The 27,320-nt window shown below is 37.2% G+C and overlaps 1 protein-coding gene across 1 annotated transcript; it reads right to left on the bottom strand.

Moving 5' to 3' along the window:
* Positions 1 to 2,321: 2,321 nt before the first annotated feature.
* Positions 2,322 to 25,512, bottom strand: SmD2 (small ribonucleoprotein particle protein SmD2). The gene is made up of 3 exons (XM_090370803.1): positions 25,428 to 25,512; positions 11,278 to 11,454; positions 2,322 to 2,569 (listed from the first exon to the last, which is right to left on the bottom strand). Exons 1-3 carry the CDS (start codon positions 25,430 to 25,432, stop codon positions 2,392 to 2,394), a joined length of 360 nt encoding a protein of 119 aa, XP_090226929.1. The 5' UTR covers positions 25,433 to 25,512; the 3' UTR covers positions 2,322 to 2,391.
* Positions 25,513 to 27,320: the final 1,808 nt, after the last annotated feature.

Genomic DNA, 27,320 nt, shown 5'->3' on the forward strand with positions numbered 1-27,320 from the left:
CTTCTCCATCCTTAACTCATACATAGTAAGTAATGAAGTATGAGTTATAGGTTCAAATAATCATTTAAGCATGCAGAAACAAATAATGCATTTGGAGAAGCACTCAATTTTATTTTATGCATTATTAAAAAAAAAAAAAAAAAAGCCCCATTGTAACCACAGATGTGCAGCAACTGAGTGTAGTTATTTTAGGTAATATTTTTTGTTGTTGTCTTGTGCAGAAAAATTCTGAAATCTGCTCACATTGTTATATTTTTAAAGTGTTAGACTTACAGGTATTCCTTTCTGAAGCAACAGCATTTTCAATTTTACCACTTTATGTTGTACCTTGTTTCAGCATTTTATCTGCTCATATCATATTCTATTCTAAGCTTATGTGAGTAGTCGATTTTTCTAGTTATTTAATCAGTTAAGCATTACATTCTGATAAAAACATTTCAGTAAGGGTTATTTCTGCATAAAGTAGCAATTTTCTTTGGTTTTAATGATATATTATTTTATATTTATATCTAATCCTATCTGATGTCATCGATGTTATGCATCAGATATTTGACCTGCACTTGCCTTAAAAAAATAAATAAATGACTGTCTTATAATTCTGGACTCGAAAATAGGTTAACACCAATTTCATACAGCGTTTCCAAACCTGCTTTACTCAACAAATTAGGTTTTGCTTTATATTCAGTGAGTCACATCCAAAGACAAGCTCTTGCGAAATCTTGGTTCTTTAGTTCTAGATTATTATAATCTCTGGCTGGGATATCATTATGCCCTCAGAAGTTCTCCAAAGTTAGCTCTATATTTAAACAGAATCACTCTTTCGAAGAGACATTTTTCAAATTACATTAAATTTACTAATAACTTTTTATCATATTTTTATTTATGAGTTTTAGATTCTGATTATCATAAAGGTATGAATTGTGTGCCACCTGTATTCTTGTCTTAATTTAGCATACAGTATATATATATATATATATATGATAGAAGATGATTATTAACCAAATATGTAAATTTCCTCCACTTCCTGCCATTTCAGTGCTTTAATTGGCCCCTCATCAGTTTCCCACTGATGAGGGGCCAATTTGAAAGCATTTGAAAAAAAAAGAATCCTAATGACTACCAAGCTGAAATAATATTCTAAGCTTAAATTCACATTAGACAATATATAAAGCAAGCAGCCCTCAATTAATCTAAAAGCATGGGAAGTGGAAATAACAAGAATGAGAGCTAAAAGCAAAGGAAAAAGAATAAAGTGTTAACTCAGGAACTCTGTAATTATAATTTCATTCCATCCTTACTACCAAGACCTTAGAGAAACAATTAAAAATTAGACACATTATAAATTATTAACTACAAATTACAAAAAATTAAGTTGAATGAACTTCTAGTAAAAAAAACAAAGCACAAATAGAACATAAAATGCAAGGTGTTTTCAGTTTTGTGGTCATTAGAATTTCCTTTTTGAAAAATAATTCTAATAATTATCTGAGAAGCACAGAAATTTCCATGTTTAATTGCACAGAAACAAAATAAAACACAAGTTTTCAGTTTGGTAGTGATCAGGAATCTTTTTTTGAAACTTGGCTTCTGACTGACAGGGTGCCAGTTAGCCACCAAAATAACCATCCTACCTGAGAAGTGGCAAAAATTTCCATTTTTGATTAACATTTACCTTCTAACAGCCAGGAAAATTAATCTGTTGTTTATTAGGAGGTCTCAATCACAGCGGCATTACTTCTAATATCTGAGTTTTATTTTTCTATTTTACACACACACACACACACACACACACACACACACACACACACACACACACACACACACACACACACACACACACACACACACACACACACACACCTTCAAAGATGGAACAACTTTTAACATCACTGATGCCTTTTCACTTTACAACTATTGTTCAAAACCACAGACTGGATATCAGAGTCAGATGCATTGGCATTTATAAACTTGTTTGAGTGTTTGGAGTGACTTGAGCCATAGGAATCATTTGACTCCTTACTTTTCTCACTAATTTTCTTTTTTTACTTTTTTTCCCTTCGATTAAATCGGATTTAAAATTTTTTGTATACCTTCCAGAACAGTTTAGCACATCTTGTATCCATTGAAGTGTGCACTGCATTAATACTTCTTTTATTCAATGCACATGATTGAAAAATATAACAATGCATATGGAAAATAAAAACAATTTGATTTTCATGTAAAACATGTTTTTAGAACCATACTATTAAAGTATGCTCTTCTGACACTTTATCTAATAGGTAAAAGCTACTGCTAAGATCAAAAAGATGACAACAGAAAACAACAGACACAAAACAGGTTTATTATACAAAAAATAATAATAAAATGCATTTTAAAACATCAAATTACTTCTTAAGACTTTTGTGTTGCAAGTGGATTTCGCAAAACCAAAATAACAGAATCTCCCCTTAGAAACATTTTTGAAATATAGCGATCTTTATTAACTGGTTTTGCTTTTTTCTTGCCTTTACCTGTTTTAGGCATTTCTGTCCACATTTCCTTTACATTTTCAAGTACCATGTTACAGTGTCTGTAAAATATAAAATACTAATCAGTATTACAAATTATTAAAGAACTCCCACAGAAACATATAGAGCAATTAATTTCTCTTCCTTAATTGAATATACTGAAAAATGAAATTATTTAATAATATAAAAAATCATTCTATAACATTCTATAAAAGTCATCACAAAACATGTGGCTTTTCCAGATGAGACACTTTCATACAAGAGGGAATGCTAACATTTTTATCTTCTCTGGTTTCTTTCTTTGGAATTATGCACTTAAACCATATATACTGTACACAAGTGAATACACCCACTTTCATCTGGCAATGCAATGGCATATACATTCATTCTGCCTGTGTGAGTGTGTGCAGATATATCCAATAGAACTTTTATGCACTAAACATGGAATAAACAACAACCATATTAGCATTAACTATCCCTGGTTAACCCCTGGCTTGTAGCCATGAAGGGTGTTATGTATGGCATGTGCCTTATGTATACAATAAAGAGTTCTTCCTTACTATGCTTAAAGTCTGCAATATACACTAAAATACTTTTAAAATGCTGTAGCCCCTGGGTATGAATCAATATGTAATAAACAAACCTTGTAGTAACCTGGAAGTAGTATCATGTCACCTCCACTCCCTGACATGGTCAGTGGGGTAATATTTAATCCTGGTGATTCACTGGTTGGGAATTAGTTGTTGTTATGGGGGTTTGATGTAGAATAAGCTACTTTGGCTATAATGCAAGGGGATTAGTAGTTGTTACTTTAATAATAATACCTTCTTGGTAATATCTTTAGTCTTGTATGTGCTGCCTTTTTTCTTTTTTTTGTTTAAATTGTTGTTCACTTTGTGCAAATTGAGTAGGTCTGTGAGGTGACACAATACTGTTTATTACTCCACTGTGTACAGCCAAGTACATTTTGTCACCTACTGAAACACCACTACCTTCCATGACAATAGCATTTTATACTATCCAAGGGCTTCTCAAAGCTCACCAGTTGCCTATAGGGCCATTTTCTTAGAAAATAGGAGAAAAAAAAATTCCAGTAAAGTTTGTGGCCATGAACTGTAAATCAGCTGGGAATTCTAGAGAATTTTCTTACAGTGAAAAGAACATTGGAAAAAAAAATATATATATATGAACGATTTAATGTTTATATTTGTTATGTAGACAGGTATCATTAATAGAAATTTATTATTATAATTTTTTATTGAAATACATTAATTGCAAAGTTTTTTTTATCACAAATATTGGCTTAATTTGTTGTTTTGGTGTACTGCAAAATTTGCACAAAAATGTTGATATTTATGATATGAAAATTTAAGTATAATTAATAAACTTTTTTTTCATTAAAAAAATTAATAAATTCATCAATAAAATAGCATACTCCAAGCACAATTCAGAAAACTTAATACTTTTTTCAAATATTAAAATCTGGACCTGTCAGGCGATACAATATCATTCATGTCATAAAGGGGATGATACCAGGATATTAAAAGGATACCTAGGACATACAAGACAATGCAATTTTTTTTTGTTATTATATTACAAAGTCTATTAAAAATGACAAAAAGCAAAATTTGGCCAAATTCACTTTTAAGAAAAAAAAAAAAAAAAAAAAAATGGCTAGAAAGATCAGAATCTTGATCAAAAGTATGGATCACATAATTAATTCAATCTTGGGGATGAATGTTTATCACAAGAGTGCAGTACTCATGCTAACTATATCTTTGTGAGAAATTCAGGATTCCAGCAAAATAATTCCATCAGTATGTAAACAACAAAAGCAAATATCCTTTTTTTAATAATGAAAAACTCTTGACTATTCAGAGCACTCAGAAAACTGTTCAAGTCATCTGCAAAAAAAAAAAGAAGAAAAAAAAAAAAAGTGGCCACTAATCTGGTTTAGTCGTGGTTTGGAGAATACATTTCCTATTGAACTGCATTTCTGTAAAAAAGCTATTCAGATAAGTGCAAAATCAGAGAAACAAAAAATTCTAGAAAAAGCTGTAAAACTCTGGAAGAAATTGTTTAGATAGTAATAGTATTTACCATATAGCACAAGAAAGCCACAGGCTTTTTCTGCATTAGCAAAAATAAGAAGAAAAAAAAAAGAGAGAGATAAGAAAATACAAAATACAAACTATGTGCTTACCTCCTCACAGGTAACTATCCAGTTCACCTTTGAATTTATTCAAACCATCATGCTCAACTACCTGCAAAGGCAACTTGTTCCAACAATCAGTGACTCACTGGCTAAAAGAAAACTTCCTACAACTAGTCTAAATTACTTCCCTTGTGGACCCTAGTTCTGTAATTCTTTATAGCTGTGAAAATTCCACCTTCATTCATTTTATTAAACCCTCTCAGAGTCTTATAAACCTCAATCAGATCACCTCTGAGCTCACATAATCGGAGTCTTTCTTACAGTCATCCTTTTGCTGATCTCACTATGTCAGTTGCCCATCTCTGGATCCTTTCAAGAAGCTTAATGTCTTTTTTCAGAGGAGGGAGATTCATGGGCTTTGATGCAAAGGCTCTGAAAGCTCCCCCTAGAGAAACTCCAGCACTGTTCTCGACCAACTGGAAAAATTACTTTAGAGCGAAGCCCATTTAAAACAAGCATGTGATTAATATGTACAAGGGTGGCTTAAATATAAATGAAAGACTAAAAAAAAATTTGACTGGTGCTAAGTGTCAGTAATACAAACATTTAGGACTGGCTGCAGTCATGGGGTAATGCATGTGGACACAACCTTGCAAACTGCAAGACTGTGCCCAAATGCTACCACAAAAAGTGCACAGCCCATTGTTAGCCTCTTACACCATTATGCTGGTTGTAATGAAATAGTTACAATGCAGTTGTAAACTCTCCTAGCCTTGGATTTCCAGAGTATAAATGGACATTTATTTAATTCTTATTCATATTTGAACAACACTCATGAATAACGTAGCTTTCGACTTCCATTTCTTAGTTTTAAAAACATGTATTATTTGTGAGGAAAAGTTATTAAATTTTATTAAACTATTAGCATTTAGATAAATACAAATGCTTTATTTGCACTAAAAAGTTACAGAATGAATTCAGTAATAACTTTTTTTTTTTTACAATTAATTATAACACAAAAATTTAACATTTTTTTCAATAAGGACAGGTGGACTAGAACCAGGAAGTTAAGAGACCATTATTACCATATTTCCCCATGTATAAGACGCACCTTAATTTTGGGGTCCGAAATTTGAAAAAAAAAAAAAAAAAAAAAAAAAAAAAAAAAATGTATTACATAAAGTTATTGAACTCAAGTTTTATTCATCATAAAATTCATACAACTCCTCATCAATGTCAAAACTCCCATCCATTAGCTTGTCCTCATCTGTGTCTGATGACGAATCAGTCTTCATATATTGCCTCATCTTCAGTTCCATCTATAGCATTTGAAATGCCACACTTCTTAAATGACTTGACAACGATCTCAATCTTGATATTATCCCAGGATCTTTTCACCCAGGTACAAACTTCTCCTATAGTCAGTTTCTTCACTCTTCCTGCTGGTGTCAAATTGTCCCCAGAAGACTTCATCCATTGGTTCCATTCGTCTCTCATGGCAACTTTGAAGGGTTTGTTAATGCTGACATCAAGTGGTTGGAACTGAGATGTCAAGCCTCGGCAAGTTTTGTTTTTTTCTCTGCAGCAATCTTCTTTGTGTTTTTTGTTGTGTGCCTTGAACTGATCAAGAACCAATAGGGCAGGTTTGCGTAAGAGCCCACCTGGTCTCCTGCTCCAAACATTCTCAAACCAGATCTTCATCCCATCCTGATCCATCCAACCCTTGTCATGAACGTGGACAATCACTCCTCAAGGAATGTCTTCTTTTGGCATTGTTTTGCGTTTGAAAATCAGCATAGGAGGCAGCTTGGTTCCGTCAGCACAACAAGCTAGAACAACTGCATAATGGCTCTTTTCATGTCCACTTGTCTTCATAGTTACAGTTTTCACTCCCTTCTTATCAACAGTTCTGTTACTTGGGACATCAAATTGAAGAAGGGGGACTTCGTCCATATTTGCAATCTGTCCCAACTCAAACTGATGTGTCTTCTGACATTGAATGACAAAACAATGAAGTTCAAGGACCTTCTGCTCATTGCTTTCAGGCATCCTTTGGGCAAGTGTGGTGCGTGTACACATGTTTAGTCCATTCCGTTTCATGAATCTGAAGCACCAATTGTGTCCTCCTTTGAAATCAGTAACTTCTTTTTCATCAGCAATTCTTCTTGCCTCATGTTGAACCATCTTTGTGGACACAGGAATTCCAATTGCCCTTTGCTCTTCAATCCATATCTTCAATTCCCTCTCTAAATCAGGCCATTTTGCTGACTTGCCTCTCATGGCCTCCTTCTGCCATGGCGTTTTCAGTAGGGTTTCTTTTTCCCGTAGCCAGTCTCGGATTGTTTTCTCAGTTGGAGGAGGACCAAACTTATGTTCAGCAGTACGATTTCCATTCACTTTTGCAAACTGGATCACTTTTAACTTGAATTCAGCACTGTATGAAAATCTTTTCTGAGCCATTTCTGGGCAGAACGTGGCAAAACGTAACCTAATATACCGGTAACAAGTGCGAAAAAGCGGAAAATGCAAATAAAAAAATCTACAACCACTGTATAAGACACACCCAGTTTTTAGACCCCAAATTTTTTGAAAAAGGGTGCGTCTTATACATGGGGAAATGGTATTTGTGGTAATTAACGATATTAAGCACACATGAACTGGCAAAAAAACACAGGATATAAGCATGCTGAAAAAATGGCAACATTTTTTCAGCATGCTTATATCCTGTGTTATGATGGAATGTATGTCTGTATTCCGTCTAGGCAAAACTCACAACTGAGGGATTCTGCAAGGCTTTTGGAGAAATTTTCATCAGTGTGGATCTATTTTGCAGAGACAAAAAAATACATTTGAGCAAAGGCGATGCAAGAGCCCTTACCACTATCATAAAGGAGGCCTTTCAATGATAGGTTCAGTGAGACTGTGAGTTGGGAGGGGGGGAGGAACAAGAATAACAGATACATTTATCTGATCATAGAAGTTAAAGCAATATTCTCCCTACCCCACCTGCAAGAGCTCTTGTTTCTGGTTTTTGCAGCCAGAAACAAGATGTGCCAATATTAATAACTTTGAGGGGTGTGTCAGAATAGCAAACTATAAAAGAACATTGTCTCAACTATGTCTGTAAATTCATTCAAATTTTCTCATTTTATATCAATAAAATAAGCAAATTTAAAATTCTGATTAACACAACTAACGATGACATATCAAGGCTAATGGAAACACAATGCCAACCAAAAATGGTGGGTAATGAGTTTCACTATGGTATGTATGAGGTGTGGCAATAAAGTTCCTGGACTGGCAAAATAAGTAGAACACAAAGTGAAGAAGCTCAAAATGGTTTTATTTGTATTCAAAGTAATCGCCACCTGATGGAATGCACTTATTACACTGTTCTAAAAGTTTCTGCAAAAAGTCAGCAAAAGCATCCAAAGAGATGATGTTCAGTTTGGAGGTTACGTTTTTCTATGTCCTCAACATTCTGAAATCTCTTTCCTCTGAGGGAAGTTTTCACCTTGAGAAAGAGGAAGAAGTCCACTGGTGCTAAATCAGGAGAGTAGGGTGGATGGTTGATCTGTACAATGTCCTGTTTCATTAGAAGTGTATTCACAACCTGTGCAGAATGGGTAGGCATTGTCATGCAACAAGAACTGGCTGCCGTTTTCTTGAAACTGTAGCCTCACTCAGGAAACACATTTCATATTTCAATAGTATTTAATGTAAATCTGTACAGAATGCAGCATTGACTCTCTTCCCCTCAGGTACAAATTCCTTGTAAATCACACAGTTTGTCAATATATATATTCTCAGTATCAGGCTGCTGGTCAGATGCGAGGGAGCATAAGTACATGTGCCTTGAGTGACCGGGGTTCAAGCACGTGACTGCTAAATACGGTGCTGTTTCTTGTATTCTCTCTATCTTGTGAACTCTTCTGACCATATGGTTATCCCAGAATATAAACAGAAAATTTATTTATTTTATCAGCATTGGCTTGATCCTGGACGTCTGTAAATGAAACGTTTTGGGTCTTGGCGATGATTTTGAAATCTACTGCATGTTCTGATGCTTTGTCTTTGGGTCATACTGAAACACCCAACATTCATCTTTAGTGATAATCGATCAAGGAAATTAGGATTGTCATGACAAGTCTGGATGAAGTCTTTGCATTGCTTCTGCTCATCTGTGAAGCTGTGCAGCACATATTTTGCACCGACCTTTCCCCCCAACTCCTCATGCAGAGTTTGACGTTTCCTTATTCATATCCAACTCATCGGCCATCAATCTGAGGATCAAATGACAATCTCTTGTGCCACAATTTCCTGAACTTTTGCAATTTTGACCTCATTTTGATGATAGGTTGGCAGAAACCCACTTCTCGGATCATCACGAACACCTTCAAGTCCATCTTTGAAATGTTTATACCATTCAAACACACTGGTATGATTTAAGTTTATCACCATAAACAGTTTTTAACATTTGTTACAGATTTTTCCAGTTAAAAGAAAAATTTGATATTTGTTCATTGCTTTATTGCAAAATCGTGGCAAGGAATGTTACCACTACTAATGAAACTGGTTGTTACTTGCAACCCATCACCCTACTGGCTAATCTCTTCCACCAACTGTTGGAGGAAGTTTGAACTACAACATACCACATCCATTTATTTTCAGACTCATCAAACACGACTGCACCATCACCAGTTTGGGAACTTTATTTCCACACCTCATATAATGAATTAAGAACAGGCAAAAATGGAAGGTGGTGGGATGGAGGAGGGGTCATGCCTCTTATCAAAAGCAGCCTGAGTGTGACAAAAACTTTCACAGATCCAGAATGTGTACATATCAGCTTAGAATCTGTGTGGTTTGAGGTAGTTAGAAACAAAGGTAAAATGAGTGTGGGTGTGCTACGGACCAGAAGTTTGTGAAGAGTATGACAAGAGCATTTGTGTAGATAGAATTGTGAGAGCAAGTGTGAATGTCTTATTATGGGTAACTCTTTTCCCATACTGATTGGAACAAGAAGGAGAGAAACTCACCATGGGGAACAAAATTTTTAAATAAGCTAGATGCATTATTTGTATCAGGATATGTTAGTGAAAATACTGCAACCAAGAACATTCTACACCCAACTATCAACCACAAATCAAATGACAGAGTACAGGAACCATTAGCAGACAGGTTGCAGTTGTTAAAGGCAAAGGGTATAGGTTTTAATTTCAAGGTTAAGGTGCTATACACAGTCTCGATCAACTGGATTGTTAGTAGCCGGAGGGTGAATACAATTAGACTTATGGAATATCTTTAAAGCAATAGATGCTGAGATTGGTGAATACAGAGGTGGTCAGTTTAATAGAGCAGAAAAGAGGACATTTGAAAGTTACAGGGTGATGAAGAGCACCAAAGCCTATAACAGTTTCAAGTTTATCTGTAACAGTACTACAGAAAAGGTTATGCTGGCAAAGGCTAAATATGAGAAATCAGTGACTAAGAGAGCAAAGAACCAGGACAAGGACTTTATACAGAAATACAAAGAAGAAAGAAATGAATAAGATTGGACCCTTGCATTATGGTTCTGAGAAAGTCTTACATAAGATAAATCAGCTGAAGTTACTGATAAACTGAAGGTACTTCACATCAATCTTTACAAACGAAAGACTCTTCATAGTGCAAAGAGAGGCTCAGCAGTATGAAATTATGATAATGAAATTACAGAAGACTTTTTATTAGAAAAACTTCCAAGCCTAAAGGTAATTAAGACTCCTACAGATGGTGGTATATACCCAATAATTGTGAAGAGAGTGCAATGAACCATCAAGGTTAATTTTTGTGGGCATCTTTGGGCTCATTAGCGATTTTTTTGAATTAGAGAAGTATTAGTGTATTGTCAACACATAAAAGCATTTCTAAGAGCAAAGTGAGCAACTACAGATCAGTCAAACTGACATCAGTGGTAGGGGAAAATCATGGCTGTACTGATCATTTAGATAGAAACAGAATTTTGAACGATACAGTTTTGATAAGGGAAAATTTTGCTTAACTAACCTGGTTAGCTATTTTTACAAGGTTACTTACTGCTAGTTGGATGCAGGAAACAATTTCTTCATTGTTTACCTGGATTTTAGCAAAGCATTTTTCATGAGAGGTTATAGTATAAGCTGTAACTTTTTGAGAACAGTGACTGCAGGACAGCAGGTAGAAGGCATGAGATGCAACCAAGAGATGCAAAGATGGCATATGATATGCCATTACGTCTCCTTACAGATATACACTAACCAAGAAACAACAGGAATTTGAGTAGTGTTTGGACCCCTACCAGGAGTCCAATGTTGAGTACCTTTACTTTCTACAACACATTTTGTATTTAATGTCAAATTAATAAGCATATTTACACTACAATAAGTTTTCAAAATTTTGGTCATTTGTGGTAACTGTATAAAATGAAAATTTATTGAAAACTTAGTCATTTAAATAACAAAAAAATAAATAAAAATAAAATAAAATATTTTATAGTTAATCGCAGTTAAATCTTTATTTAGTATATAATGAATGGTCATGAATAAAGAGTGTCAGAAGAAACACTGTCAAAAATCCATTTCACAGTTACTCGCTCACCTATCAAAAGCTTTAACTCTTCCTAGCAACTTTTTGTTGTTTCTACAGTTTATCAGAACTTGAGTATTATTTTTAACTGACTGAGTTAAAACTGATAAAGGGCCCGTATTAAATTCTTCTTCTTCCCGTCTTGCCAATTCTTCTGGAGTCATATCACTCTTCGGCTTCTGTAAGAGACTTGAAAGAAAAAAATTGCCCATATATATGAAAATAATTGCAAATATATAAAAATATATAAATAAAAAAATAAATAATAAGAAGCAAATATTCCTTTTGACCTGCAGACAGTGACCAGTAAATTCTATGTATCCAGTCAAATCCAGGATGTCTGGAGTTATGTATATACTTTTGTTTTGGCCAACTTGTCTCAAGATCATGTTTTCAGAATTGTACTACTTGTAGTTTAGGAGTAATATGCTGAATAGCAGAGTGAGAATTTGTTTATTGTCTTAACTTTGTGAAGCCAAACTGTACTTCACAAATCTTTAACACTCTAAATCACTTATATAAAATATCACACGTAAATCAAAATAAAAATTGTTTACAAATTAGAGAACTATTTGCAATTAAAACTTTAAAATAGCATCATGGAACCTGAAAGCAATTGCACTTCAAAATAAAAATTAAAACAATGGTAGCTTTTAACATACAAACTAATGTTTCTCAATCATAATGATTTATCTGGTGGCTTCCTAAATATACTCATTAATCATATGGAGTTGGCCATGTGATTTATGATACCATATGTGAATGACTGATGTTGCCAATATCATAATCTTTTAGATCTAAGACCTCACTGCCGCCGCTTTACCTGCAACACTATACACTATATCCCGTTTTGTTCTCCCCCCTCACAACTGACTTCTCTCTAAATCTACTACCCCCCCCATACCTACTTTTCACCTGGTGGGCCATTTCCTGTTCTTAACAGTCCCTAAATATACCTATTAATCATATGGAGTTTGGCATGTGATTTATGATACCATATGTGAATGAATGATGTTGCCATTGTGACCAATATCATAATCTTTTAGATCTAAGACCTCACTGCTGCCACTTTACCTGGAACACTATACACTATGTCCTGTTTTGTTTCTCCCCCAATTGACGCCTCTAAAAACCTACTACCGCCCCATACCAGGGAATGGCCTTTTCTCCTGGTGGGCCATTCCCTGTTCTTAACAGTCCCCCATCATGGAAGATGGGATTCCCCCAAGGGGTACCCCTATGTTCCCTGTTTCCTGGTGCACGTCTCCCTACCATCCGCCTCCTTTACCTCAGCTTGAACTACTACCATTGCACTCCTTTCCAATAAAAACTTCCAGAATTTTTTTCCCTAGGGGGGGTCCTCCCTGGCAAGCTCTGGTGACACCAAAGTTCACCCCAGCCAGACTTTACCTACATCCTATGTCTAGCCCACATCCTTGGTGAAAGATGGGCAATGGGTAGGAGGGGGCGGGGAAAGAGGACCTTGGCGCTCGCTCGCTCGCTCGCTCTCTCTCTCTCTCTCTCTCTCTCTCTCTCTCTCTCTCTCTCTCTCTCTCTCTCTCTCTCCGTGGGCTCAGTAGCTAAGTGACTGGAGGAACAACATAACACTACACAAGGTCCCATTTTTTTACATTCCACTCGGCTTTATCACAATGTAGTATCAGAGACTCAAAAACCAGATGGACAAGAGTTCCCCTTTCCCTGTTCATCATATACTTCTGGTATTATCTATGCATAACCTCTAACCAATGGAAATATTGCTGGTCATTTTCGTACCTGATAATGGATGCTAAACAAGGATTTACCCTCTTGCCATCCATGTTCAAGCAAATGCTGAACTAAAAATTTCTTATTTTGTATAGCATCAACATGATTTCCCAGCCTTGAGATATCTCTTTACTTAGCCAATGTAACCCGCATTGTAAAATGCACCAATGTAAAAGCGCTTCACTTCTAGACATTTCCACAGAAGGCAAATTAATTAGGTAGAATATAGCTTGTAATTTTTTTAAGGTTGCCTGCACCAAATATCATGCTGTTTCAATATTGTAGCTGTTTTCTCGAACATTTCAGAATAAAATGGGATTTACGCTACACCAGCATTTTTCTGACATTCCCACACGTAGTTCTTTGATTAACCAAAATCTCATATTTGTTCAGAATATAGTTTAGGAAAACACAAGTCAGAGAAAAAATCATAGTCTCAGAAATCATAAACAAGATTTTATTCTAGATAATGCAAACAAGAAACTATGCACAGAGAAAGTCTGAACAGTACCTGCTAGCATGCATCCCATTTCATTCTGCAGTGTTGGACAAAATAGTATCCCTTTAACAATCTGCCCAATTTCAATATTTAAATTTATTCAGGGTGGATTGGACAATAGCAAGTACATTAAAACAATATGATATTTAGTGAGAAAGCAATACTCTCTAATAACCAGCAGATTCTTCACACACTAAGGAACTCCAGATAAAAGAACCACTAAAGATAGCAGTGATCATAATATATTGCTGTAGGATTTAGTTAAAGATATAAATATTTTCAGGGGTAAAAGAAGGGGATTTTACTTTTACAGAAGGGATTAAACTGGTGTTTACAGTTTTTAAATTCTTTTCAGTGAAACCAACCCACTGCAAGCAGTGGATTGGTCTCAACTGCAAAGTCTAAATGGGAAACATTCAGCAAAGTGTGAAACATTCACCAGTGTAAGACATCCATTCAAAGAAATTTGAATGTCTAGTTGAATACTTCTCTAGTTCTGCCTTGAACTTATTTAAGTTTTTGACCCCCATTACGACAGATGGAAGTTTGTTCCAATTATCAACCACCCACTGGCTAACAGCAAATTTTTGCACATCTATTCTACAACTGTCTTTCCTCAGTTTGAATTTATGTCCCCTCATGTGAGTAATCTGAGCAAGAGCAGAATCCCATCAGCACCGAGTTTGCTCAACCCATTCAAGGCCTTATACACCTCAATCAGATCACCTCACAGGTGCCTAGTCTCCAGACACCGTAATTTGCAAAATTTGAGCCATTCTTTGTAAGAGCAACCCTTTTTTTCACTAATCTTGTCGCCACTCTCTGTACTCGTTCCAACAGCTCTACATCCTTCTTAAAATGAGGCCTCCAGACCTGTATACAGTACTCAAGGTGTGGCCTGACCATTGCCTTATACAAGGGGATAATCACCTCCTTATCCCTGCTAGAAAAATTCCTGTATATCATTGAAAAGACACCATGAGCTACTCTTGCAGACCGTCTGTACTGCTCAGAAAATTTCATATCTGCCTGCACAATTACCCCCAGGTCCTTTTCACTCTCTACCTCTGTCAGTGTAGTACCACAGAGTTGATATGTTACTCTGGGGTTACTGCTTCCCATATGCAGTACTTCACATTTGTCAATATTAAACTTCAGTTGCCACCTCTCAGCTGATCTACTCAACATTTCTAGATCCTGCTGCAGCAGTGTACTGTCATTAATGTCATTAACAACCTTGCCGACCTTCGTATCATCTGCAAACTTGGACATTAAGCTTGATATACCATCATCAATATCATTAGCATTAGTAGAGGCATTTGATGCAAGAAAGCAAGCTTATGCAGCATCAGCCAAAAAAAAAAATAAATAAATAAAATAAAATAAAATAAAAAATAAATAAATAAAATAAAAAAATAAATAAAATCACCACTTCCACTTCACCCCTCTGTTCATTTGAAATACCTGTCCAGCTGAGCCTTAAACCTATTTAGGCTATCAACTTCCACGCCAAGGGATGGAAGTCTGTTCCACCAACCAACCACCCGCTGGCTAAAGGCAAATTTCCGCATGACTATCCTACGTCTTTCCTCAATTTGAATTTATGCCATCTCAGGTGATTATTCTGAGCAAGAGGAAGAACCCCATCAGCATTGAGCATGCTCAAACCATTCAAGGCTTTGTACACCTCTATCAGATCACTCGTTGGTGCCTAGTCTCCAGACACTGTAATTTGCAAAACTTAAGCCTTTCTTCGTAAGAGCAACCCTTTGTTCCAGCAGCTCTACATCATTCTTGAAATGAGGCCCCCAGACCTGTATACAGTACTCTAGGTGTGGTCCGACCGTTGCCTTATACAAGGGAATAATCACCTCCTTATCCCTGGTAGAAAAATTCCTATACATTATTGACAATACACCATGAGCTACTCTTGCAGCCCGTCTGCACTGCTCAGAGAATTTCATATCTGCCTGCACAACCACCCCCAGGTCCCTTTCATTCTCTACCACTGTCAGTGTAGTACCACAGTTGATACGTTGCTCTGGGGTTGCTGTTTCCCATATGTAGTACTTTACATTTGTCAATGTTAAACTTCATTTGCCACCTCTCAGCCCATCTGCTCAACCTTTCCACATCCTGTTGCAGCAGCAGTGTCAGTAGTGTCCTTGACAACCCTGCCAACCTTCGTATCGTCTGCAAACTTGGACATTAAGCTTGATATACCATCATCAATATCATTTATAAATACAGAAAACAATAATGGACCCAATACTGAAGCCTGAGGGACTCCACTAATAACTTTAGTCCACGATGAGCAGTGTCCATTGATTACCACTCTCTGTCTTTTCCTCCCCCTCAACCACCCCTTTATCCATAGCAGCAATTTGCCTCCAATGCCACACTGCTCCAATTTGTGCAGCAGTCTTCCATGTGCAACAGTATCAAAAGCCTTTCTAAGATCCAAGTATATAATATCAAAGTTATTCCCTGCATCCAGTTCTTTTTTTAATTGCATCATAGTATCCAATCAAACTGGTCAGGCAAGACTTCCCCTTAACAAAACCACGCTGTGTCTGAGCTATAACTGAAGTCTTGTCTAGATGATCCTGCAGTGCTTCTTTAACCAGTGCCTCCATAATTTCCCCAGAACAGAAGTTAAACTCACAGGTCTATAATTTCTTGTGTCAGCCTTTGATCCTCCTTTGTGAATTGGGGTCACATTTGCACATCTCCAGTCCATGGGTACCTCCCCTGAGTCCAAGGAAGCTCTCATAATTATGGCTAAGGGTTTGCTTACTTCCTTTGCTGCCTCCTTTAATATAACTGGATAGATCCCACCCACCCCAGGTGCCTTTCTTGTGTTTATCTTCAACAATTTCTCCTCCACTTTACTCTCAGAGATTACAAGATTCTCTAGCTTACTGCCAGAGTTGAATACACCTCTGGCATTCCCCTAGCTGAATGACTCCTCATGTGTGAATGCCGATGCAAAATATTCATTTAGTTTGTTAGCTACCTGAGCAGGATCATCAACAGTTGACCCATCAATATCAAGTGGACCAATCTGATTCATCCCCTTCCTTCTAGAGTTTACATAAGTAAAGAACTCTTTGCTGTTTTTCTTTGCATCCCTTGCCAAGGATTTCTCGTAATCTGCCTTCGCCTGCCTAACCTCCTTTGTAACTTGGTTACAGATCAACTTGTATCTATCATAGGCTTCTGTGTCATGTGTTAATTTGTGTGTATCCCATGCATTTTTATTCTCTGCCATATGTCTCATTAGTTCATCTGACATCCATTTAGGCCTAAACCTTGAACAATATTTCTTAGTTGGTATGTAAAGCCTAGTAGCTTCCAAGATAAGTTCTTTGAATGCTTCCCATTTTGAATTTGCTGTTGGTAACATCATCAGTTGGTCCCACTGTATAGAATTTAAATACTGTCTCGGTCCATCGTAGTCGCCTTTACGAAAGCAATAACCCTTCCCTTTACCACTAATGGTAGTTACCTCTTTGAGTAAATGCCACTTCAGCACACTGTGATCACTGCCACCTAGTGGTTCATTTATCTGCAGATTCTTAATGCATGAAGAATCACTACTGATAATCAAATCAAGAGTATTACTCCTTCTAGTTGCCCTCCCGAACATGCTGATGTAGAAAACAATCATCCAATAAATCCACAAAAGCCTTGCTAGTGTGTGAGTGACCACCCCCCAAATTCCAGTCAATATCTGGGAAATTAAAATCCCCCATTATAAGACTCTCTGATTTACTGGCCCACTCTATTTCCCTGTACAGTTTCTAATTATACTCATCAGAGTCATTAGGCCTATAGCACACTCCTACTCTCAATTTTGATCTCCCAATGCTTACGTCACACCAAACTGACTCAACACTGCACTGTCCAGCGATGTCGACTGGCTTCATTTCCTTGGATTTTATGTATTTCTTAACTAATAGCATAACCCCTCCTCCCTTCCTATCCTTTCTGTAGACATTGTACTCCCCAAATTCCAGTTCTGCATTCCTTATATCTGTGTGACACGATGTCTCTGAAATCCCAACAATATCTGCCTTTGATGTTTTGAGCAATACCTCAAATTCATTGAATTTATTTACTAAACTCCTTGCATTGGTGTACAAGCAAGTATACATGCACCTGTTCTTTTTCTTAGCTACCCTAACACAACCCATGTGTTTACTTGTACCCCAATGATTCCCAGCAGTCTCTGAAATATCCTGCATCTTATTTTCCAGGCTGCTGCTCATTCCAATAGAAGCAGTGCAAGAATCACTTTCACCTCTGCCAGTGGCTACTGTTAATCTATTAGTCCTTGTATTTCATTCCAACTATTTCTTAGTTGGAATGAAAAGCCTAGTAGCTTCCAAGATTATTTCTTTGAATGCTTTCCATTTTGAATTTGCTGTTGGTAACATCATCAGTTGGTCCCAAAGTATAAAATTTAAATAATGTCTCAGACCACCGTAGTCACATTTACGAAAGCAAAAACCCTTCCCTTTACCCCTGATGGTAGTTGCCTCTTTGAGGAAACCCCACTTCAGCACACTGTGATCACTGCCACCTAGTGGTTCCTTTATCTGCAGATTCTAAATGTATGAAGAATCACTACTGATAATCAGATCAAGAGTATTACTCCCAGTAGTTGCCTCCCATACATGCTGCTGTAGAAAACAATCATCCAATAAATCTACAAAAGCCTTGCTTGTGTGTGAGTTACCAACCTACAAATTCCAGTTTATCTCCAGGAAATTAAAATCCCCCATTATAAGACATTCTGATTTACTGGCCCACTCTTTATCTGCACAACTGCTCATTATACTCATCAGATTTATTCGGCCTATAACACACACTTACTCTCATTTTTCCTTTCCCAGCGTTTATGTCACACCAAACAGACTCAACGTTGCATTGTCCACCAACATCAGTTGGATGCACTTCCAAAGATTTTGTGTTTCTTAACTAACAGCATAACCCTTCCTCCCTTCCTGTACACACTGTACTCCCCAAATTCAAATTCTGCACTGCTTATGTCTGTGTGACATCACGTCTCTGATATCCCAACAATATCTGCCTTTGATGTCTTGACTAGCACTTCAAGCTCATCAAATTTACTAACTATACTCCTAGCATTGGTGTACACACAAGTATACATGCACCTGTTTCTACTCTTAGTTACCCTAACACAGCCCATGTATTTACTTGTTCCACTATGACTCCCAGCAGTCCTGGAAATCCCCATTCCCTTGCTTTCCAGGATGCTTCTCAATTGCATTTCAACAGAAGCAGTCCAAGAATCACTTTCACCTCTGCCAGTGTTTGCTGTTAATCTATTAGTATGTATATCCCTCCAAGCTAGCAGTTTTCCGTTCCACCTAACTCGGCCTCGATAGCATCAGCAAATACTCTTGAACCCTTTCTATTTAAGTGTATCCCATCCCTGTAGAAGCAATCTCTCCTGTTAACAAGCACAGAACAGGCTGAGAAAAATTCTACCCCTTGAGCCTTGCACAATCTCTCCAGGGACGAACTGATCGACAAGGCTTTCATCATATACTCCGTCCTATCGTGTCTGGGCAGAATTGCAGACACTTTCAAATTCAACCCTAACTCATGGCTTTTTTTCAACATTGACCAGTACTTGTTAAGTAATTCCGCCAGTCTCCTACTCTTAATATCATTAGTGTCAATGTGTACAACAATATCGCCCTTTGTGCCCTTAAAAGATGATATCTGCTCGACAATGTCATCAACCTTTCCCCTGGCAGACATACCCTGGTCCTGTTCCACCTATTTATCTGCAACCTGAGCAGGGTCAGCAACAGTTAACTCACAGACATCAATTGACCCAATGTGATTCAACCCCTTCCTTGTACTGTTAATATAAGTATAGAAGTCTTTGCTGGTTTTCTTTGCATTCTTTGCCAGAGACTTCTCATAATCTGGTTCAGCCTGCCTGACCTCTGTTGTGACTTGTTTACAGACTAATTTATATCTGCAATAGGCTTCTATATCACCTGATAATTTATATGCATCCCATGCACTTTTCTTTCCTGCCAAGTGACTCAATAGTTCATCTGACATTCAATTATGTCTGTCTTGAATGGTATTTCTCTGATAATATAAAAAGCCTGTTCGCTTCTTTAATTACTTTCCTAAATAATTTCCATTTAGAATTTGCTGTTGGTAATATCATCAGTTGGTTCCACTGCATGCAATTTAAATACTGTCTGAGATCTTTGTAGTTGCCTTAGGAAAGCAAAAGCCTTTACCCTTGACAATAGTTGTCTTTAATTAAATTCTATTAGTGCACTGTGATTGTGGCCACTCAGTGGATGTTTTACCTGCAGATTCTTAATGCATGGAGAATCACTGCAGATAACGAGATCAAAGGTATTGCTTCCTCTTGTTGCTTCTTTAACATGCTGCTATAGAAAAGGGTCATCCAAGAAATCCATTAAAGTCTTGCTAGTGTGTGTGAACAACCCATGAATTCCAGTTAACATCTGGAAAGTTAAAATCCCTCATTATGAAACATTCTGATTTGATTACTTCTGGACCACTTCATTTCCTTGTATAGCTGTTTGGTATACTCATCACAGTCATTACACCTATAACACACTCCGGGTCTCAATTTTTGTTTCCCAGCACTTATACACACCAAACTTACTGAACACTGCACTTCACCCAAGTCTGGATGCACTGCCTTAAATTTAATATTTTTCTTAACTAAGAGTATAATATGAAACTAAGAGCTATTATGGCTCTATATATCCTAAGTTTTATTAATACTTAAAAATGCAAACGTATACTTCTTCATAGGATAACTTCTACACTCTAACTCTACTCACCACGAAAGACCAATTTAAAATGATTTAAAATGCATGAAAACTATAAAATAATTTAATGTGTTCATCACTCTTAGTACATGAATGATCAGACAAGCTGAGATCACAGTTGAAAGCCCCAACCTGATCCCAGACCCATCAAACTCTCCACCAGTTTGTTGTTTGGTTTTTAGGAGCATTAGCAACTAAGACCATATTGCTCCGGGGATATGCGGTGGTCATTTCCTGACCTTTCCACATCCTTCGTATTTGGTGGTCACGGCCTCGAACCCCGGTCTAATCAAGAAGCGTGTGTTATGCACTGCTGCTCCTACCCACCTGCCTACGGCGGCACCTCAAACTCTCCACGAAACCTTGAGTGACCGAAGACATTATGTCAACTATATAATATAAAAAATAGACGGTGATAAAAATTATATTGTGGAATAAAATTTGCTAAAATTAAGAAAGCGACAATGAAAATAATTTATGAAACTTTCCTTCCTTAAAGGGGACCAAGCTTTTCGACATTCGTCTTGTTCACAGGTTGGAATACTAATGTGAGCTGGGTGTGTACTCTATATTAATAGGTGATTGCTCGTCGTTACTACGCACGTGTACAAAATGAATCTGAAATGAGAAACGGACACTGTACGTTAATTGAGTTACTTTGTAGTCTCATTTCTAAGGTTTCTGCAATCAGCAATTTTGTATAATTGTCTTGTATGTTTTAAACCTTAGCTTCACTGAACAGGAAAGTGTGATTCTCATTTTTTATAAGTGGCAGACAACAGCCTGTTTATACTGGGAATCTTCTGCTTAAGATTAACTTTAGCGAATTTTGGAACCCCCCCCCCTCAAAAAGGCAATGTTTTAGAAAGGCGATATGGTGTTTTTGTGTGGGGTATCGTAATGTTACTGTAGTGTAAATATGCACTAAATTATACAAATCTCCCATGATAATCTAATTTTGTCCCGAATTTTAAAACATGAAGTTTTAAAAAGCAATATGTATCAAAAACCAGATTTTCCATCTTCGATATGGCACCTGAATGCTGTTTTGTGATCACTGTTGATCTTAAATGTGTTGATCCTTTAACATGGGCTCACATCTGGTGAGTACGGGGTTGGCAACTAGGCTTCTGAGCTAGATATCATCATTCTTCTCTTTCTTGGTGATTTCCTTCAATTTTCTCTCTCTCTCTCTCAGGGTAATTCAGAAATTTTTTTTGGCTGGTGCAGCATAAGCCTCAGATATCCCTGCAACATATGGCTAATAATAATATAATAATGTTCTTTTATACATGCACTGTCCCTTAAAATAGTATTCACTGTTGAAGCATCGAGATCTAATTCCGTGCAGTAGATGACAAACTTTGTCCTGCTTCATACTTCTTAATTAATCATCTACATTTCTAAATCAATTTTGTTTAGTTTCCTAGCACTGCCAGCAATTGCATTTTCTATTGGTCCCTTTCTCTTCACCATTGTAATAAGTAAATTTGAATGAAGAGAAGATTCTGAAAATTTATGTTTTTTTATATGATTGAAGATTTCAGTGAAGAGACTCTCATTTCACCATAATACTGTAACGTAAACACCCACAGAATTCCAGTTATCAGGATTATCGCATTTACTACCCATTTGTAATTAGATGCACTAACAGAAAAGCTGAATAAGCCGGAAAGTGCAAATTGTTTTTATTGTTTTATGGTAGTGACCTCCAGAAATGTGTTTTAGAAAAATATCACAAAGGCATTCAAAATTGATTCTTATAATGAAACATATGATAACAATGAAAGTATACTGCAATTTCCATCCATTATAAAAATGACCTTTTAGAGAGATAAATAGTTTAGTTAGCAAGCAAAAATTTCAACTTCTGAGGCCTTGGAATGAATTACGAAAAAAAAACCCAATGTGCAGTTCAGTTCATTACGATATTTCCACAGTACCTCCATTTATGCCGACTGGGCTAGCCGGGTGGGTAAAGTACCTGCCTAGCAACCCAAAGGTCGCGGGTTCGAATCCCACCTCGGGCTTGGATCAAAGTACTGCAAAAACCTTGGAAGGTGCATTATGGCCACAGATGCCGATGCGTCAACTACCAAAAAAAAAAAAAAAAAAAAAAAAAAAACCTCCATTTATTCCTCAATTTTTTTGCAAAATATGTTTCCTCAATTTTTTTAGGTTTGCACAGGCCAGCAAAAACTTATGTAAAATTGAATTTCTGTAAGTCGAGTATTATGCTAAGTCTGGGAGTTCCTGTATATGAAATGCACAAATACATCAAATTGCCATTACTGGGCAAGATGGTTTTTTTCTCCCCCCTTTTTTTTGTGTGTGAGAAAAAAGAACATTCATGGTCAATTATTCATTCAAGGGCACACCAAGCATTTGTGTTTTTTTTTGGGGGGGGGGCATAGGAAAACAAAAGGAGATTCAATATGGGGCTGGATAACATTATATGAAAGCTATTGTTTACAGATAAAACAAAACATAACATGCAAGTACATGCCTTTGGAATAACTGTGGTGGAGGTTAATTACCTTTCCTAGGATTTGTCCTTGTCTTCACTTATATCAGTGGTTTTCAACAGGGGTGCTGCAACAACATTACAGGGGCGCCACATAATTTGAGTTTAAGTTACTTAAACTTATTTTTTAATATATACGTTTATTTCATTATAAAAAGGTTTACAGTATCTTTTTAATTTTGTGGTGATCTATAATTGATGTTTACTTAGTACCTCTATATAAAGAATAAAATTATATACTGTATATATATAATTTGTATTATGAAATGTAATGTCTATAATTATATTATTATAATAAATATCATATAACATATAGGGTGGTTCACTACCAGTGCGACAAACTTGCAGGAGGTGTAGGGGGCACAAAGACGAATCGGAATCACATGCAGGGTCCAAAATGCCTTCGTCATGCGGTAGAGGACGTTGAACGGGAAGTCGCGTGAACAGCGATCCCGCTGGAAGTCAGCATTTGTGAACCGTTTCTGTTGAAGAAACCAAGAATCAAAAGTCCTCCGGAGTGGATAATCCGCAGGCTCCAGTGATCAGACGAATTGCAGATGGTACAAACTCATTTGGTTTGTTGACAGTATCCTCCATACAGTGGACTGGGAAATACCCAATCATTGGCCTATCGCTCGAGTACTCGTACTCGGATTGCCTTCTGCAAGACGTAGGACATTCTCCTCATCATCTGGCATCCTCGTCGTTCATTCTCGATTCATGGTACCTCTCGTGAAACAACCAGTCTCACGTCTTCTGTGCACATGTGCGAAAATTGTATGATGAGGAGCACGCCTGTGCGGGAAACATTCCTGGTACAAGCACAGAGCGGCGCGCCCGTTACAGTCCGCAGCTCCATACGCGAGGTGAAGGTCGGCCAGTTCAACGTTTGAATACTCGTCCATCCTACTGCCTCGGGAACCAGTTCGCAAATGCTGACTTCCAGCGGGATCGCTGTTCACGCGACCTCCCGTTCAACGTCCTCTACCACATGACGAAGGCATTTCGGACCCTGCAATGCTATGTGATTCCGATTCATCTTTGTGACCCCTACACCTCCTGCAAGTTTGTCGCACTGGTAGTGAATCACCCTGTATATATTTTTTAATATTATATATTGAGAAAATTGAGTAGGGGTGCCGCAAAATACAATAAATTACTTAGGGGTGCCATTATTAAAAAAGAGGTTAAAAACCACTGACTTATATATTTCCTATATTTATATGCAAATTAAAAAATAACCATATTAAGAAAAAAAAATCTTTTATGCCTTGAAACCTTAATTGTACATCCAAATAAACTTTCATCTAATTACCCTTTGATGACATCATGCAAGTTATATTTAAATACCATAATCACTCAACTTAGTACAGCATCAATCAAATATAAAACTATAATCATCATATAACTGTAAAGAAAATATGCTCTCCCTTCTCAGGCATAAATTTGTTTGTATCATGTCTCACATCTCTGTTTTAGTCAGAGTGAGTATTGGTAGACTCAAATACCCAATGCAGTCTTGACTGGTTGCTGCATTAGGCCAATGACTTGTAGGAATCTGTGAAACATAGTTATGTTGCCTTCAGGATTCATAATGTTTGGCTAGGTGTGAGCATGGGTTAAGTGCTAAAGCAATTAAAGTTATGCGATGTAAGTATATTCTGTCTGTATTTGCCTGTCCACTGGATGAAACACCTCAGTTTCGAGGAGATAAAGCTATGCAACCTTCACCTTAATCCAACTAACCTAGCAGATTGTGTGAAAAAGTTGATAAAATTTCTTCCAGTCAAGACGGGATTTGAACTGAGGCCTTTTCCACATGGTGTGAAAGAATAGTAATCATAACATGCTAACAGCAAGGGCAATAATCTTGGCAATGTTGGTTTCAGACACAAAATACAGGGCCTGCTTTGGTTTAAAGAAAACTGCTATCTGATGAAGGCTGGCTCTGCCGATTTTTCCATTACAGAGGTATGAGAGAAATAATAATCTGCACAATCACTGAACTGACATTGTGACAGGTAATCCACACGTCTAACTAGAGTTAAATTATTGGTCTGTTTCTGAGCAGTTTTCATATGTACTTTTCGTATGAAGGAGCAAACTTGCACACAAGAGTGAAGCTGCGCAACTTTCATTAGGAGCATTCTCGATGAGTCGCAAATGATGGAAGCCGGCCATCAGAATCCCTTAAGACACTGAAGAGTAGACAGGTCATTTTTCAATTCATTGCATTGGTCGTATTCTTCTTGACCCATCAGTTATTCAGGCCCTAGTACATGTCAAATGGTAACTAACATGGCATGATTCCCGAACACAGCAGAAGGGTATGTGTTTAATCACCTTTTCATAAGAAATTTTCATTCACATACTGTATGGGAAATAACTGCAGTGGAAAGAAACACCAATAAAAATTGGTGTTTTTTTCACCGTGAAATGTTTATTTAAATTTACAAATACAAATAAACATGACATGCACGTGCTGTAAAATCAATTTTACATAAACACTTACGACATTATTTTTCCTTTTATGCAGGGTTTTCACAAAATCAAATTGCGCGACAGTACATTAGAAACACCAAACAGTAAAAGTTTGTATTTTTGACACGAGAGGCATGAACTGTTTAGTCCGCAATCAAAAGGAAATATTAAACAACTCACTCAGCGAGCCGAAGCCCAAGATTACAAAATATGAAAATCTTATATATAAATAAAATTTAGATAAAGAAATAAAAATTTATGATCATTGTGGATTGGAATGTTTCAGGGCTTCTAAATTTATGGCACAAAACGTTCCATTATAATTGATCAAAGTTTTCAGTTTTTTATTGGTAGTGTGGCGTGGGACCGCTTACTTCTGTTTTACAAAGGGTACTAGGAAAGTTTTGCAATATGACGCAACAATGAATCACAGGAAGCTGCTTGTTGCTGTATGTTGAGACATGTTCATATGTGCATAGTAGCCGCCGCGCCAAGTCAATGGGCTCAGTTATTCATTAGTAGTGAAAGTGTAAAGTGATTGCGATGGCATCGTGGTCACAAAATGAGATAAGGACAGTTTTGCGGTATAATTTCGTGCGTGGTTTAACCATAGACCAGTGCTTAGAAGAAATGACTCTTGCACTAGATGATGATTGTCCACATCGTACAACGATATTCAGGTGGTATAGAGAATTCCAAAGGGGAAATTTCACTCTGGAGGATTCTGAGAGGCCGGGAAGGCCACGAACGTCAGTTACGGAGGAAAACGTTACTGCTGTGAGGAAAATGCTTGACGAAAACAGGCGAGTGACCTACCAACAGATAGAGGATACTTTGGGCCTAAATGCACCAGCAATTCGTTCGATTCTGCAAGATCATTTGCACTTGAAGAAACTTTGTTCTCTCTGGGTGCCGCATCAACTGACTGAAGAGCAGATGACACGACGTGTGACTTGGTGCCGGGAGATGTTAAAAAAGTTTGATAAGGGACAATCTCGGTATGTGAACAACATCGTGACAGGTGACGAGACTTGGCTGTACTATTACGATCTGCCGACCAAGGCTCAAAACAAAGTTTGGGTCTTTGATGATGACGACACACCCGTAATTGTCAGAAAATCCCGATCTGTAAAGAAGAAAATGATAGCTGTATTTTTCAAATCGAGTGGAATTGTGGAACGTGTCGTTTTGGACACGCAGAAGACAGTCACAGCTAAGTGGTATACTGAACAATGCCTGCCTAAAGTCATTGGATCTATGAAGAACCTGCGGCCAAAGTCAAGAATGGAAACCTGGTACCTCCATCACGAAAATGCTCCAGCTCACCGCGCCAAAGCCTGCACCAAATATTTGACCACGACAGGACTGAAACTTCTCGAGCACCCTCCCTACAGTTCAGACCTTGCTCCCTGCGACTTTGCACTGTTCCCGCATGTGAAAATGAAGCTAAAAGGGGAGGCGGTTTTCCAGTGATGAGGACCTTCTACGGGCTTGGGACAACGAGTGTGCTTTACTCCCTAGTGAAACTTGGCAGAACTGGTTTAAAGATTGGTTTCGGAGGATGGAGAGGTATATTGAATGTAGAGGAAATTACTTTGAAAAAATTAAATAAACAAAGCTGTATTGCAAAACTTTCCTAGTACCCTTTGTATTTCAGTGGACGTACACGTGTGAGTAGCGGTTCGTCTTCCTGGGTAGCACGTTGGTGATTATATCCAAAGTCGATATAATTATTGAATACCTTTTATTAAACTTGGTGGAAAAGGCCGGGGTTCAAATCACCGTCAATGGTGAGGATTATTTGTGATTTTTTTTTTTTTTTTTTTTTTTTTTTTTACAAATTGGCGGAGTTAGTTGGTCTCAGGGAGGCTGAACTACGCCTGAGACAAAATCAGATAAACAGAAGATATGCATTACCATAAAA

Source organism: Mastigoproctus giganteus, chromosome 3 (assembly GCF_048544385.1).
Source record: "Mastigoproctus giganteus isolate SK-2022 chromosome 3, ASM4854438v1, whole genome shotgun sequence".
Classification (NCBI taxonomy): domain Eukaryota; kingdom Metazoa; phylum Arthropoda; class Arachnida; order Uropygi; family Thelyphonidae; genus Mastigoproctus; species Mastigoproctus giganteus.